Source organism: Genypterus blacodes, unplaced genomic scaffold (genome assembly GCF_046128005.1).
Source record: "Genypterus blacodes isolate CSIRO-AG114 ecotype Tasmania unplaced genomic scaffold, CSIRO-AGI_Gbla_v1 ptg000030l_1, whole genome shotgun sequence".
Taxonomy (NCBI): domain Eukaryota; kingdom Metazoa; phylum Chordata; class Actinopteri; order Ophidiiformes; family Ophidiidae; genus Genypterus; species Genypterus blacodes.
This window is the reverse complement of record NW_027466843.1, coordinates 4,645,038-4,662,500: the sequence shown is the minus strand read 5'-3', so window position 1 is coordinate 4,662,500 and position 17,463 is coordinate 4,645,038. Positions and strand designations below refer to the sequence as shown.

The 17,463-nt window shown below is 43.8% G+C and overlaps 1 protein-coding gene across 1 annotated transcript; it reads left to right on the top strand.

The window, feature by feature from the left end:
* The first annotated feature begins 14,205 nt into the window (after positions 1–14,205).
* Positions 14,206–16,835, top strand: LOC142994896 (interferon regulatory factor 2-binding protein 2-B-like). The gene is made up of 2 exons (XM_076145783.1): positions 14,206–15,237; positions 15,574–16,835. Exons 1-2 carry the CDS (start codon positions 14,460–14,462, stop codon positions 16,344–16,346), a joined length of 1,551 nt encoding a protein of 516 aa, XP_076001898.1. The 5' UTR covers positions 14,206–14,459; the 3' UTR covers positions 16,347–16,835.
* Positions 16,836–17,463: the final 628 nt, after the last annotated feature.

Here is a 17,463-nt window from a genome sequence, read left to right as displayed (position 1 = left end):
TATTATCTTTGTAAAACCAAACAAGAAACAGGCCTCCCTCTTTTCTCTCTCACATTTCCTGTTTCCATCGCTCTGTAACATCTCTGTTTCTCCTTCTTCCTCCCTCCCCTTCCATCCTTTTTTCATTCACAGTTTCTCCTCAGGCTGCTGGCTGATTGCTGGTTTCCATTACTGCTGATGTTGAGGAGGGCAGCGTGTATTCTGTTTTTGCTTTATGTTTGAATGTACATATATGCAATTCAGTAAACTGACTGGTTTTACATGTGTAGCATTACACTCTACCCCCACCTTTTGTCTCCTCACATTTACACAAATATTCCCCACTTCCTCCTCCACTCCAAGAGGCCTCACTTGGAGTGGCTGATCCATTAAGGTATCCACTTTCCCAAAGAGAGGTTTAGCATCTGTGTGTTTTTCATAGCATTACATTTCCATCTATCTCCTCCATCAGGTCGTAAGGAACCCACTACAGCAACAACATTCTTTAATTCATCTTTCATTCCTTACCATGTTCAAGTCATAAAAACTACATATTATGTTATGGAAGTTCAGCTAGTATAGGTGCCAATACAGCAACATAGTTAGAACTCACATTAGTCACATAACTTACACTCAACTTGGTCTCAAGTCATACATTTGCTGACTTTATATTAAACTTGACATCTGCATTGCATCTGGAGGAAAACCACACACAAATGTGTAATTGAAAGAAGAAAACCACACAAAAATAAATCCCTAAACGATTCAGAGGTAATCTGAATTTTAAATTATATTGGATTGTAGTTGAAACATATTGTGAACTGCACATCATAAATCAGATCACAAGTCTTAGATATCAGCCATCACAGTCTCAGATTTTGTTTTGCGGAGTTTGAACTTTGTCTGAATCAGCTTGTCATTCTGAAGTAGTTTGCAGTCCGACATTGCACAATGCAGACCATTCCTTTGGTCATGTGATGTCATATGAAAGCAGCTCTACACTGCAGCAGTTTGTTCTGAGACATAAAGACACTGCACGTTCCACAAAGCTTTCTGTCTCCTGTTACCAACCAGGAGCAGCTTTTCTCCACACATGAAGGCTGAGATATTCATTAGCGTCCTTGCTTTCTGGTGAATCCACATCCTCTTCAATGCTCTGTCTGTGTTGCCTCTGTATATTCAGTCCTCTCGCCTGTCCTGCTCCCATTGTCCAGCCACTATTGAAGGAAGAAGCGTAAACCAACACCGCTGTTCCCATTCAAACTCAATATGGACGTGATCTGACACCATGTGAAGCGGTGGCTCAGCTTCTCTCAGAGAGATCTGGTTGCTGGAGCAAAAAACATGAAAATCAGATCCAGTTTGGCATCACAGAGAGGGGACATTGTCAACCAGGCCAAAGGGGAAGAGACGGGAGAGGAAGAATCGATTTTTGATAAAGCAAACTATTTGGATAAAAAAATGTACAGTTTGGTGACCACCTGACAAATTGATGGATGACTGCAGTGTGATCTGGAAAGAGTTTTTGGGTAGTGCAGAAAAAGTCTCACAAGTTCAATTCAGTATCAGAATTCAGCCAACTTCATGTTGTAACTTTGCCAAAAGAAAGCCTGCAGTAACTGCATCAGCATTTTCAATTGATTTTGTGACTGATTTATTTGTACTATTGCATTTTACTAACTGAGACGATGCTGATTCAGCAGAATGCAAACAGGTTTGATGTATGTTATGTACAGTTATGGAGAATAAAAATAGTATCTTTACTAGAGTTGCTTCGTTTTATTTAGGCCAGTATATTATTAGAGCAGGACACATTTTATCTCGACTTCAGTTTTCAGACTTGGTGGAGGTGTTTGCTGAAATGAGTGTGGTGTTAGACATAACTTCTAAAGCGTTACCCGGTGACATCTTAAAAGGCCAGTTTAAGAATAGCCAGTCCAGCGTGTAGTTAGCATGCCCTTTGTTTCTTTATTCTCAGGGCACTTGGAGCCCAAATAAAGATTGGTGTTGGGAAGACGGAAAAGGAGAAGAATAAGTGGTTATGACCTGTACTTTTCCTGGAATTGTCTTCCATTGTTAAAACACAGAATCGCAGATTTAAGATGCAGAGGAGCAGCTGGTTACCTGCTGCTATAGTTGCAATGACCGGAAATCCAACATCAAGGTTTCAGTGGCAACTGGGCCCACTGCCTGTCATACCAGAGGACAAGAGAGTGACTGGAAAAGCTCTACCCCAAATGTTTTTTTGTTTCAAAGAAACCATTTATCCTCACTACAATGAGGTCAGTGGCTCTACAAACAGGAATCCCTGAACAAACCACCAACAACCGGTCCAGAATCTCACTCGGCCTTTGCTAGTGGCTGTGAGGTTTGAGGGACTCTTTTTTTGTGCAGGGGACAGTACCCCCACACCTGGTCCCCTGGTTTTCCTTCCCCCCGGAGATCATACACCAGCTTCTGGTCCGCTCTAGTATCAGCTTGGGCCAGGAGAGTACAATCATGGACCACCTGGAGACGGTCCCTCAGCATCCAAAAGTAATCCATTTTGCTGCCGCTTTGTATCTCTGGCTACAAACATTGAATCCAAACATGAAGGGAGCAGGTGTGCATTGGCTGGACTACGGCACCATAGTCCAATACAACCACAGGACCAGGAACAACAACTCTAATTGGGGAAAGTAACCAAAGCCATAAATCGAGGATAATATAAAAGTACAATTTTGCAAGGATATTTGAACTGTATTTGCTGCACTGGGCATATGTTCTGCCTCACATCACAGATGCTTCCAGTGTGAAAGACAAGCACCAGCAGCAACCGTCACGCTGTGGCAGTCATGCAGCAGCGCCGCATACGGAGCCAGTGGGAAACAGAGATAAGTGAAGAAGTACAGAACGCTTTTAACTGCATCCACTGGAAACTACTGGAGTCCCGGCACATGGGGTGTGTGTGTTTCGGTGTGTCTCACGGACTGAGACATAAAATGTAAAGGTTGATGTGTGTTTATTGACTACTAGTGTACCCGAAGTGGGCAATAATAATGAAAATAATAATAAAAATAATAATGATGATGGTGAAAACAATAATAAGCCATGTTTTGTTTTTTTTAGGGTTGATGTCGATGTGGATTTGAGCACATTACATTTCATTTTAAATTGGTAAAAGCTTTTGAAAATGTACAGATGCAATACAAAGCAAAATGTCAGTAAGACATGGTGGTGCCAGAGAGGTTCACCAAAATCATATTCATATCCTGGGGATCGTGACTATCCACCGAGGTTTAGTCATGTCAGCAGCTGATGAATCAGCAGTAACCCTTCACACTGAATGAGGTCATGTTTATCTTCTACCAAACTCAGCAGGGTGTACAACTTGTACAGTCACACCATTCTCCCTATTCCTTGTTGTGAAATGTCAATAACATCAAAGGTTACATAATAAAATCATTACTTGATCTCCTTTCGTAAGCAAGACAAATCAGATCTTGTTGCCAGCCCTGTGACGGTAACATGTAGTGTATTGTATTTAATGCAACAGTTACATCATCAGCTCATTGTAATTTGCACTTCGGACTATGTTGTGACTCATGTTAAGATGGATAGCTATTGGTTGACAACTCGAATTCACGTTCAAAGTTCACCAAAGCTGAATAGCCCACTTACTGCATATTATCTTCACCTCTGTCTGTGAATTTGGTGTCATAAATGCAGTTGGGACTGACCTTAGGGACAGCATTATTGATATGATATTATACATACCAATACACCTGATAGCAGACAATCAGATCCTGCATTCATTTAAAGCATTGCACATATGACCTAACGTCAATATCAAAAATCATGGCTTCCCAATGGTGGAGCAACCAGTTTGTACCTATTTTGACCGATTATGACCAGATGTAGGTATCAGAAGTAGAAAAGTCAAAGGACGGATGTGTTGCTGGATGTACTGACCGGCATGTGCTTTCATGTTCCATGTTTCCTCTGTTGAAGTATACTGTGGCCTTTAATAAACCCCTGTGACCCTTCTGCTCCTCATGTGACCACAGTCCTAACTCCTACGCTGAAAAATATTATTCTGGTACTTACTTATGGTATTTTCCCAGAAAATAGATAATATAATAAATGTAAAATGTGATTTTTAAATCAATGTGAGGTGAAAATGCAATTTCTCTGTTTTCTTTCAATACCAACAAACCCTCTCTCCCTTGCTCTCTCAAACTCGAACAAGCTGCCCACTCCTGTTAGAGCAGTGAGTCATGGGGTTGCACAATAGCTGGGCTGCGTAATCACATAACGCCAGCTTATCTGTCTCGCCAAGGGCACCCTGTATACTCTGACCCACCATGTTCAGCTCTGAGTGTGTGTGTGTGTGTGTGTGTGTGTGTGTGTGTGTGTGTGTGTGCGCGTATGTGTGTGTGCGTATGTGTGTGTGCGTATGTGTGTGTGTGTGTGTGTGTGTGTGTGTGTGTGTGTGTGTGTGTGTGTGTGTGTGTGTGTGTGTGTGTGTGTACATGTAGTGTTTTGAGAGTCCAGACATAAGCAGTCTGTGTTCAGAGCCATTAGGGAGGAAATGAAATGGAGTGAAAAACAGGTCGCAGAGATGTGGAAAAACAATGCAGGTAGACAATCAAAACACAAATCAGACAGATCTCAAGAGCGACCCACACACAAACACAAACACACACACACACACACACACACACACACACACACACACACACACACACACACACACACACACACACACACACACACACACATTCTCTCCAGACCTGCAGCACTATAATAGACACAATTGGATGCACACTGGAAACCACTGTTGTACATGTCCATACTCAAAATTAAAACGCAAATGTAAAGTACACTTCAACCCAGAGTAAATGTAGTCTTCCTATGCAGACACACACACACACACACACACAAACACACACACACACACACACACACACACCAATGCAAGGTCCACACATACACACTCATTAACTCAGAGCTTAGCCTCAGATCAGGCTGAGCTCGGTCAGCTCTCAGCTTTACTTAGTGTGCCAGTGCACTGACTCACTCTGTCTGTCTCTGTGCTGCATTCTCTCTGCTGTTTGGCTGCAAGGACTGAGTCAGAACCTCAGTGTATGTGAGTAGATGAGTGGGTAAATGTCAAGAATGTATGCAGCAAAAGTTCAGTGTGTGGCGCTTGTGAGTGTATTACCATGTTCCATCTGTCATCATTTTCTTGTGGTGATCTGGTTCAGGCATCACAAAATAAGGCAGATTTGCTCATCTCAGATTTGGACCATGAATTGTAATTATGAGGTCAGTTCAGTTACAGTCAGGGACTTTTTTTGAATTCCAGTATCAACATAAAATGAATAGTTACTTTTATTGCATTCACCCCTTCAGTCTGTTTTTTTTCAGAGAAACTAAAAATAACAGTTTTTAACTAAGTAACCAGAAATAGGTGGAAACAAAAATCAATTGTTTCAATCTTTTTAATTAAAACCCAACAGAACTCAATTTTTTTTTCTACTACTTATACTACTTATAATAACTGTTGTGCTGTGTGTTTTCTGACCTTTCAGGTGCTTCTTCCAGTTCTGTCATTAGAAAGAGCTGATAAAAGTCAAAAAAGTGATTTTATTAATTTAGGTATGCCTTCATCTTGGTGTTTATGTTGTTAGATGTGCTGATTATCTTCTTCATTTGGCTGATGATGATGATCGAGGTAGAGGTGTCGATGTTTACATATGTGAGCAGTTTGTATTGACTGTGGGCCTCAAAAGGCAAAACCCAATGCCTTAAGAGGTCAATTTGGCTGTGCTTGAAAACGGCCCTCAAAGTTTCACTTACTCTAACATGTCAAACAGTATAACAACATAAAATAGACATCATGGCAAAGTAAGCAATATTTTATATAGTCTGGTTAGGTGTTTAAACTTCACTGAATGACTCCTAGAGAGTGTTTCTTTCTAGGGAGAACCAGAAGCCACTTTGACAGATTATGGATAGCACTGAAAATAGAAAATGAATGGGAACAATGCCTCACACACTCACACACACACATACAAATGCTGCACATGCAAAGGACAAAGCTGCTGCTTCCCTCATGTCTGATTCTATTAAACTGAATGAAACACACATCCCATTCATAATGCGATTCAAACCCTCTCTCTCTCTCACACACACGCACACGCACACGCACACACACACACATACACACACACACACACACACACACACACACACACACACACACATCTGCTTCCAATGAGTGCAATGTGCCTGAGCTGGAACTTTATTGAAAAACAGCAACCGCATGGGAGGCCTCGTGAGGGAATCCAGGCAACAGCGCCACAGCAAACTGGATGACAAAAGCAGACTTTGGAATTTGGAAAACTGAAATGTGGCGGGGTGGGGGCTGAGGGGTTCACTGTTCCATGTGCTAGACATCATAAAACCATTTCCTGCGGCTGAAGGACTCAGAGGGAGGGACTGGATTTGTGATTTTTTAATGACCTCCTCCTCCCAAAATGAAGCAGACATGTGCTCAAAATAACACAACTAGACATGGGTTGAGCGATTTATCAACCACCATACCATGGAGGAACAGATGAGTATGTTGGACAAACCATTCAAGCACTTTCCAAATAAACTCCAGGTTTTCGGAATCTGGCTTTTTCTTAGCGTGGCCCATTTCTTTGTTTTGTGTGTACGCAATGATTTAAGCATGATTCTACCCAATGTTTTAAATGAGGCCCCAGCTTTCCTTTCAACCTTATTACCAGCCTCCTCTCGCTCCATGTCCTCCTCCACCTCCACTTACTCTAATGTCTCAGGAATGCTCACTGGAAATTCAGATCAGCAGAGGGAAGAGAGTCTGAACAAAGAGTAATGACGTGTTCATCATGTGTCTATTACTAATGGAATTTATTTTGTGTGTTCACGGTTGCACTGTTTATGTTTGTTATCTAGATAGTCGAACGTTGATGAGGCATGTTGGCAGGCTATGTATTTATCATTTTCAAGCACTTGTTATTAATCTTTTCATAAAGCACATAAAATAGTCAGTGACTATGGCTCGTTTATGTATGCTGTTTACTCGTCAGAGAAAGACAAGTAGACAGAGCTGGAAGTCGGCTATACTCTGGATGAGGCAGCTAGAAACAGTTATAACTTCACCAAAAAAAGTCATATTTGCACAGAAATTGACATATATAGAGTAACATTTTCCTTCTTGCTTTAAGAGTTTAATCTGTTATGTTGCTGATTCTGTGAAGGATGTTTACTGTTGCCTTGTGTCTCTCTGCTAACTAGACTATTGAGGGATACTCCCTGTAATATTCCAGGGTCCTCCTTTTACCCAAAGTGCTCCAGCTTTGAAGTTGTGGTGAGCTCAGTGTTTCGTTTCATGTGAGAAGTCATCCAATGACTGCCTGGCAGTGGCCTCAAACTGTGGTTTCACTGTGTCTGGACATTACCTAAGCCATCATTATTCGCAGTTTCTTGCTTCTGAGGTCTGGGTTACATCATGGTTGAACTTTGCCGTGTGGAGCTGATGTTATTTTTGGCATGCTAACTTCCTGTGCCTGAATAGAGAAAGGCTGGCATGGCACTCCGGGGATGAGGGTGGGGTTTGGGGGGGTGAGATGACAGGAATGGAGATATTTGCCTCAGTGAGGTCGTTAAAATATCCATGAAATTTAAGGACCTCCCCATTGATGAGTTTTGCAGTTTCTCCCTGTGGATGCTGTCGGAAAGAGTGAAGAGTAACAGGAAACTTCCAGGCAGGCAGGAAAAACTACAGACGGCCCAGTAACTTCCATTAATGGTGCTATGACTACTTTTGCATTTTATTATGCATAAGCATTTAGATTTTACTGCAAAAAAAACCAACCTTTGTTGGCGAGCAGCCTTATCTCCTGTCTCTTTAGTCGTCTGCAGTCTGGAAATGCTTTTCTGATTAGAGGAGCTGGCGAGGAGCCCAGTGATTGGACAGGTCTCTTCCATCATCATGCTATCCCAGTAACATATCTGATTCCCAGGCATGGATTCCCTCCCATCTGCTTTTTAAGCATTCTCTTTCTTTTTTCTTCCAGGGAAATTCCAGTCATTTCCACTCTATAAGTTTGCACCAGTCTGTGCTGTCGGCTGTGTCACTGTGTTTCACCACCCTGCCATTAGGGTTTATTTGGAATTGCAGGTTGGACTTTTGACCCCCCTCACACACACACACAACCCCTTGCCAAATTGGCAACGCCGTCAATCCTACACACACACATTTATCCTAGCATCACAGCATCACATTCATTGCTGCAGATGTGGCACGTCTAGCTCCAGGTGTGAGTCATTACTGTTGGCTCACTGTTGTATTCCACTCCTGTCTGTCTCTGTCTCTGTCTCTGTCTCTGTCTCTGTCTCTGTCTCTCTCTCGCTCTCTCGCTCTCTCGCTCTCTCGCTCTCCCTCGCTCACTCTTTTCCCTGCCACCATGGCAACTGACTAATGTTTGGCAGAAGGCCCTTGGTGTCAAGAGCTGCAAGTTCAGAGAGAGAGAGAGAGAGAGAGAGAGAGAGAGAGAGAGAGAGAGAGAGAGAGAGAGAGAGAGAGAGAGAGAGAGAGAGAGAGAGAGAGTCTGTGTCTGAGAGAGAAAGAAATAGCTTGCAATAGTAGTGATGTTCATCTTGAGTCAATAAAGCTTATTGGATTAGATTGAAGGTGAAACTGGCTGTGCACTGTTTGTGTGTGTGAATGTGTGTTCATTTGACAGGTCTTGTGTTAAGCATATGATCACAGAGAGTCATTTCATTGTGTGTGCATGTATGAGAGTAAGTAAAAGTAAATGTGTATGTGTGCTTATGTAGTGATGGAAGAAGTAATGAAACTGTGGCCAGGGGGCATGCACACATACACACACATATATGTATTTTACATTTTCTCATTTTAAAAACAATTTTATATGGCCATGCTAATAAAGCAAAAAAAAAAGACAGAGAAAAACTAAAAAAGAGAGAGAGAGAGAGAGAGAGAGAGAGAGAGAGAGAGAGAGAGAGAGAGAGAGAGCGAGAGAGAGAGAGAGAGAGTCTGGCTTGGGTCCAGGTTGACCATAAAGCACCACCACCACTGCTCCTGCTTGGCAGTCACCACTTTTTCCCAGCAGCCCTTGCTTTGGCAGATGGCCGAACTTTCCCTGCAGGCCTGCAAAGAGGATTAGGACAGAGGGAGGAGAGGAGACGAGTGGGGAATGGAAAAAGAGAGCCTTGTTTTTCTCTTGTCGCCTGTTGTGACATCACCACTTATCTGACTCCAGATGAGAGCCATCCAGAACTGTTTTTATCTGCTTTGTTTGTCCATTTTGCAATGCAATGCTAAATGGGAAAAGCCATCAGGGATCACATTGATGTTCAGAAACACTCAGACATTGTATGTGACATTGGGCTATACCAATACATTTGATTTGTTTTTCCAGAGCTCCTGTGAAGTTTAAACAGGATTTTGTGTCTGTTTTTATTCTCCTGAACATGGAGGTAAGGGAATTATACTGAGTTTAGAATTGACTTGTTCTTCTCAACACCCCTGCTGCTCTTGTCTGGCCTGCCTGTCACTGGACTTGCATCACAGCAAAACCAGTCGATACTACTGAATAATTCAACTTTCCTTGTCCAGTCACCACCATTCACTACCAGCATTTATTGATCTGCTAAGTAGTGGTGATGTCTATCAATAGCAGCAGTGAGTAATTCCCTGAATCCATACTCCTAAAGGAAGGAAAGAATCTATCAAGGATCCCAACCGAGCAGGAGGCGATCCAATGGTTTACTGCAGCCAGAGGGCAAGTTGAGCTCCCAGGTTGGAATTTGTGTGTGAAGTGACTCCTAGCATATAAATTAGATGGAGATGTGTTTGCTGCATGGTAAACAGGGGTTGGCTCTTTGCCAACCGTCTGAAAGGGCAAAGAAAGGGGTGATGGCAATATAATCAGTAAATAGGAAGCTGAACACAGAGCCCTTTGTGGTTGTAGATCGACAATGTGCTGTGTTGTGTGTCTTTTCTAATATTAGACCTGGTTTAGATTATGATTTTATTTTAAATATAACAAGGATTGGAACAGTATTAAATAAACAGAACTGGAACTCTGATGAATTCATCAATTCAATAATATCCTTCACCCTCCAGTCTGTCATCCTGATGCTTTACCACTGATGCTGGAGAACAAAGCAACGCTCCACACTGACTAGGTCACAAAAGGATTTTAATTTAGCAAGCGGAATTTGTTCATTTTGGTTAATCCTGCACTTTCACAGACATAGAACCAGCCACCAAGGAACGCACACAAAAAACAAATCACTGTTACATCACTGATGGATGTTGTATTGTTCATTGATCGCAGGTGATAGTACAGTTTTTGCTACTGAATCAATCCCCTGACTGACCTGATTTTCTGTTTTGTTACAGGGGCAAACAAGAGACATTTAATGAGAGCTAAAGAATATTATTACATATTAGAAATATTACACCATTTCCTCTGCTGGAAAAAAATAAATGATACAGGACTATCCACATTTAGTCAAACACATCTGCCCTTGTCTGTCTGACAGTTGGTCTTTCTTTCTCTTTCTCTCCCTCTCTCTCCAGACTCTGAAGTTGACAGTGTGTATCAGTGACAGTGTACCAGTCCACCTTTCCTGTCTCCAAGGTTTAGGTGAGATTAAAATCAGGTGATTATTTTGGTGCTTAGTTCTCTATGTAACTAGACAAAAAACAGAAGTGCAAAATAACCAGCTGCAGCTGGGTTCAGATCTGGCTTCATTAGGAATTAATGTTTCGATTTCCTTCAAATGATGGGAGATTAGATAGAACAGATTGGCAGAGCTCTCCGTCCGAACTGACAGCGATCGTTGACCACCTAAATATCATTGAGGCCTTTTTAGACACGTTTGCACTGGGATCACAAAGGCTATTCTGTTTCTCTTTTTGACTATCAGTTCTTCATTGTCTGGATCAGTACTCGTGATTTTATGACATACACTATGGAAAAAAACTAATGAGTTTAACACATCAAAGTGTGTGCTACAAAGTTCTCTGCTCAATTATCAATTATTAAGTTGCTTCCCTGGCCCTTTGTTCAGCCTGGGGCCTCCTGCAGAGATTTGCACAGTGAGTTATTCAGTGCTGACATCTTGTTACTGCAGAACAAAAGTACATCAACTGAAGAGGAACTCTCCTTCCTTTAACTAAGTTAGGAGCAAGATGATCATGTTTACTCAATTCCTATCATCAATCATCAGCCCCAGCTTATTGATGTTGTTGAATCACTACATTTCTTACATCACTGCCTACGTTGACCCCTGAAGTCATTGACCTTATGGCTGCAAAACATAAAACAACTAAATATGTCCAGCAATGTGGACAGAATGTTTGTAACATTGTAACTCTGAAACAGTTCTGAAGAAAACATTGCAGGATGTTGTTATGGTGGATGGTTGTAAGAAATACAAGAGATATTCCAGAGGAAGCTCACTAAGAGGGTTTATTTACAGTCAGTCTGGATGGTAAATCAACCCTGAAATGTAAACATAAAAAGTTAACTAGTCTTTCTCTCCAGTGTCAACATCAACGTCACCTTCACAGATTTGCCTTTTCCTGGGCTGATTTCCCATCATGCATCATTTCCTCCCCATGTGAAACTGCTAAGCTGTATAAACTGACTGGATTGACCCCCGACAGCCATGAGGCCAAGTCTGCAAATATCTCATTTGAGTGGCCCAGAGGGAAGCTATTTAAAGGCACCGCTGATCAGGCAAAACACACATGGCTGACTGAGCTTTCAACAGCTTACAGTGTCCCATCTTAATGTTCCATATCCTAGTGCTGTGATGACTTTGGGGGAATCATTCTCTGGAGGCTGGAGCTCTATGAAGACATGAAATGTGTTTCATTTTTTCATGCCTGTGGTAAACTGCATAAAACATCTTCACAGAATTATTTTATTGGTTACCCCAATTCATTACACTCTCATGCTCTCGGCGCACTGTTTCACATTCAAACTATCTACCAGTTGTCTCTCCTCTCTAAATTGATGTAAATATACCAGAGGGTCAACAAAGAGCCAGAGACAGAAGTCAGCTTTCTTCTACGCTCTGATTTGATTGGTTTATGATTTTCGATGAGAACACAACTCTCCTCCCTTGAAAGTTGGCATCATCAGTGGGCAAAGGTTTAAAAAGTTGTTTGTGCACAGATGAAGCTGTAAATGACAAAAAAAGACTACAAAAGCAAAACAATGAAGAGCAAAAACTGGAGGAGTATATGATATCAGGGGTGAAGGTTTGGTTTCTGACTTTTTTGGGGGCTTCCTTCTTCTAAAAGCTTAAACTTAAACGAAATAAAGTAAAAACTAATTGATGGAGGTCAACCTAAATCTAAACTAAAGAAACAGTGGTAATTGTCTTATTCGGAGTGAAATCAAAATTTTCATGTGCATATGTTTTTTAGGGGGAGAACATTAATCTGAACCATGCGTGAGCATTGCTGCCCCAGGCCGTGTAATCCAGACCACTAAACTAAGGTCACTGCTGACTCACTCTCAGCTTGAAGATAAAGCAGCACTGCCTAGACACCAACACTGCAGGACTACTTCTCAGGACTACTTAACACTAAACTTAAGTAGAAGCACCCACGTTGTTCTACTGCATCTGTGAAACGACCACATTCTGAGTGTGTTGGTCCAGGAACTTAAGGGTTGTCCACCTTTTCAGGTAATGTAGATATAAATTAAAATATTCAAACTGTAAGATGTACAATCAACACTCTGGAAAGCAAAATGATATATTTGCTTATTATACTTTATTTTTTACTCCTTCTACCAGTATTCATATTCTATCACCATGCAGTTGGCACAGCAGCAGTCTGAATATTTGCCTGGCTACAACAGCTAAATTCGGTGATTGGCTGTGGTCATGTTGTGGCAACGTCGGCCTATTCCTGGCACTGGGACAGGGACATATTGGATTTAGACATACAAGAGACCAACTGTGCTTTGATCCTTGTTTTTTGCTTTTACTGTTACTATTGAGTTTTAATATTTCTGTCCAAAAAGATTTCAAAGCTGTGTAAAATCAATGTAGTATGTATATCCTGTTACTCCCTCTAAATAGACAGAAGTACAATGTTGCTAAATCGTGCAAAAGCCAAATGTCAGTTTAGCTCCCAAAATAAATTGGTTGCTACACTTATGTGTGTAGTTGCTGTCAGCTGAACTGGCTATTCCTGGTTGAAGTTTTTCTGAAAGCTTCACAGCTCGATGTGGGTATAGAGCAGGAAGAGGAGGAAAGAGGTCTCACTCTGACTCCAATTCCAGCTGTCATAAATCGACAAGGTAGCTGAGAGCCTGATTGTGCAATGACAGGGGGCTAGAAAAATGATCCTCGGCTGTATTAAGTTACATCTGTATAATGTATGATTATTATTCAAATAACTATGTGTATGAAAATATTACCTTAAAGGCTTAAACACACCCCAGCCCAGCCCTACCCATTACCCCTAACCACAGTTTCCCCTGACCCTCCTTCCACCCCATGACCCTCCTGCCCTATACCCTTAAAAGCAACCTTTGGGTGTTTCCAACTTTTCTTTCTGACCCTCCCACAACATCCTCCCCCGTGACATTTCACCTCCGTCACCCAGCCTTACCGATCACTCCTAATCCTAGCCTCAGCTGACCCTCCCTCCTCCCCCCGTGTGAAGTGCAGTGTGGATGAAGAAGGATCGATGCAGCAGAGAGCGGCGCAGTGGCCAATGCAAAAGCTTCTGAAAGACCCATCATCCCTCACTGGTCTTGAAAGGCTTGACAGACTGAGCAGCAAGGCGAACAACCTAATCACACGGCTCATGTATTAGTAGTTAGTATTATTGTTGTTGATTATTGAGTCCCCTTCTTATTGTTAGTGCATTTACCTGCCTATTCTCACTTTATCAGACCAACGTTTGCTGTTGATCTGCTGGCTTTTCAACTTTCTTTTGGGGTATTTTCGCACGTTAGCTCACAGGAAGATGTGGCATTTCAAGATGCCACAGGTACACTTGATTTAAGATGCCGCAAACTCGCTCAGGAGTGATTGTTTACCTCAGTCACAGGCGATCTGTGGCTGTGAGCGGTCAGATAAACATAGAGCCGCTGTGCGCATGCGCGTGAGGGCCGTCGAAGAATCCAGCAACAGAATAGTAACAGAAGCCCCGCAGCACGAGCTTAGTGTCGGCGGTGACGTCACGGCTCCACATTGATTGCTGGGGCTGAGTTGTAAGCGCGAGTTCAGACGGAGGCGCGCCGTAGCTAAGGACACAACTACCATGAACTCCACTCGGCGTGACTCTGCTTCTTTCTGACGGGAAATACTACTAAAATATTTACTTGCTCTTGTTTGTTTTTCCTTCCTCCACCATACAGACGTGAAGGTCATTTTGGGGGATTTTGCTTTCTCTTTGTGGTTACAACATGTCCTCCGCGGCGGTCGCTGCCTCGAGAAGGCAGTCGTGCTATTTGTGCGACCTGCCCCGCATGCCGTGGGCAATGATCTGGGATTTTACTGAGCCAGTTTGCCGCGGATGTGTCAACTACGAGGGGGCCGATCGGATAGAATTTGTTATCGAGACTGCCCGGCAGCTGAAGAGAGCTCACGGCTTCCAGGAGGGGCGGTCTCCGGGACCGGGGAAGCCTCAACATTTAGGGAAGGAGATCCAGTCGCTGAACCACGCTGCTGGAGATCTGGGCTCCCGTCCGCCTCAGCCATTAGATCGCTACCCGCTGTCGGACCGACCGCCACGCCTTGGACCGGAGTACCAAGCGGGGAGGCAGGCGAACGGCCTCCCCGTGCCAAACGGATTTCCAAAACCCGAAGACCCACCTGAGCTGAACCGTCAAAGCCCCAATCCCCGCAGGACTACCACCGTTCCTCCCAACTTGGTGCCTTTGGTAAACGGCAGCCTACCGCCTGTACATGCGCTCAATGGCCGCACGGCGCAGATGGGTCTCCCCGGCGCTCTTGTCGTTGCTGGCCCTGCGGAGCATGGGAAGCGTGCGGAGGAGCTGAAAGACAAGCACAGGCCAGACAGCCTGTCGGACATGTCGGATAGCCACAAGGAGTGGCTGGGCAAAGGCAAAACAGTCAGGGACCTGATGGCGCTGCACACATTTGACAGCCGGTTTAAAAAGGAGCACGCCGCCATGCAGCGGGTAATGGGATACGAAGCAAGTGCCTCTTCCTCCAAAACAGGTAGGATTATTTCCGTTTTTCCAACACGGGAATGTTTGGAATTGGCACATGTTTTGAAAACAGGAACTACACAGAGCTGAAGTGGCTTGTCAGCATATTCTGAGCATGGCGCTGACGTGCATGTGATCAGACATGCTAGGTGCTTGTGTTTGTGTTGCTGAAGCGGACCCGTCCACCTCTGTGCGCACTGAGCTTTGGCACAGGAGAACTTAATAAGAGTCATTATTTTACTCTGTATTGAGAAATTCCATTTTTCGTGGAAGAGCACGCTGGTGTGTTTGTGTGGATTGTATGCTATTAACCCCTAACTCTCTCTCTTCTCTTCCTCTGCCACAGAGAGGGGGAAGCACCCTCGGAACATGAAGAGGAAGGCCTCCCCAGAGCCTGACTGCGAGGGCAGCACCCCCAAAATGAACGGTGGTGAGGGTCAGCCATGGCTCCCTTCGCCCTCTGAGGTCCTGAAGATGCCTCCTGCCACCCTGCCTGGGTTTTCCGCTGCTCCCCCTTCCACCATCTCTCCTCACGCCCGCACTACACCCCCAGAGGCAGCCACAGCACAGAACGGCCAGTCACCCATGGCAGCGCTCATCCTTGCCACCGACAACGCAGGCAGCACAGGCTCACCTAAGGACGGCAATCAGGTACACTCCACCATGGTGGGCGCACGGCGGAACAGCGGCAGCCCTCTGTCGCCGTCCTCGGCCTCGCAGCGGAGGTTGACGCAGAGGGAAGGTCTGGGGTCAACACCGGGCGGCACCAACTCCTCCGCCCCCCACGCAGCAGGCAGCATGGACCCCCATGCAGCATCATCACAGAGCATTCCAGACTCTTCAGGGGCACCTGGCAGTGTGCCACTGTGCTGCACCCTGTGCCACGAACGCCTGGAGGACACTCACTTTGTACAGTGTCCATCTGTGCCCTCCCATAAGTTTTGCTTCCCTTGTTCACGAGAAAGCATCAAGCAACAAGGGGCAACCGGTGAGGTTTACTGCCCCAGCGGTGAGCGGTGCCCCTTGGTTGGCTCTAATGTGCCCTGGGCCTTCATGCAGGGGGAAATAGCCACCATCTTGGCGGGGGACATCAAAGTAAAAAAGGAGAGGGACACATAAGATCTTCACCAGCGGTTTTCGTCACCATTTTCTCTTTTGTAACTCAACTACAATATTGTCAGCTGGACATAAAGCAACCTGTACACACTTACAAAACAGATATTAATCATCCAGCAGGCACACCCACACCCAAAGAAACTGATGGACATGTACATATTGGACTTAAGGGAAGTATAAACACTTCTTAAACATGGCTGTATAATTTTTTGATTTTTCTTTTTTTTTTTTTTAGTACATTGTGTTTCTATATTTTTGAAGATGAAAGGTATGTACTCCTCGTTAGACTATCCTCCATCGAACACTTCTTTTTTTTTTCAATGTACTATCAGTGTACTTTAGGTCAGGAGTCAGTTCCTGTCAAGCATAGAATGTGACTAATCAGAGCACTTGGCAAAAAAAAAATCAACAAAAAGAAAAATGCTTCTAGCTGTACATGTATGCACTTGTTTAAAAAAAAACTTGCCAAATACAGTTTCTGGCCCTGTAATACTTCTAGTGTCTGGTTTGCTTATTTTCTGTTATCAGTGCGGCAAGATTGGTTCGGAAAGTCACAGCCTGAATGTGAATCAGCTATGGGCAGTGATGCAATACCTTCCAACTAGAACAAACTGGCTTCCAGAGGCACGTGGGCTGAAAAAAAAATCAGGAGAGGATGAGGTGGAGGGGAGGGGGCGGGGGGGGGGGCGTGACTTTATTTGCCTCGGAAATTTGTTGCGTAAACGGCACAGCAACATACAGTGAAGAACTCAGACAAGCTGAGGTTGTTTACTGCCGGGTCTCGTGTCCTTTGAGTGACGAGTGTTGGGAGATAAGGAGATCGTACTGATCAGAGGGAGGACTATAAATAGGTATCCGTGGAAACGAGATATGCATGGCTCTCAAAGTGATGCCTAGAGAGTCCCAGTTGTTGACGCATTTCCCCCAAGGCTTTGGATATAAAATATACCAATGCTTGCGCTGCACTACTGCAACTGTTGACGTGCCTTGGCTTGGCTTTGTTTGATGCTGCTGGCGGCCTGATTTTTCTCTTTATAAAAACAATAATGGCTGCATATATAGGTTATGGTTGACCCAGCCTACTCCCTGATTCCAGTGTAAACAGTAAAGATGTGAGATC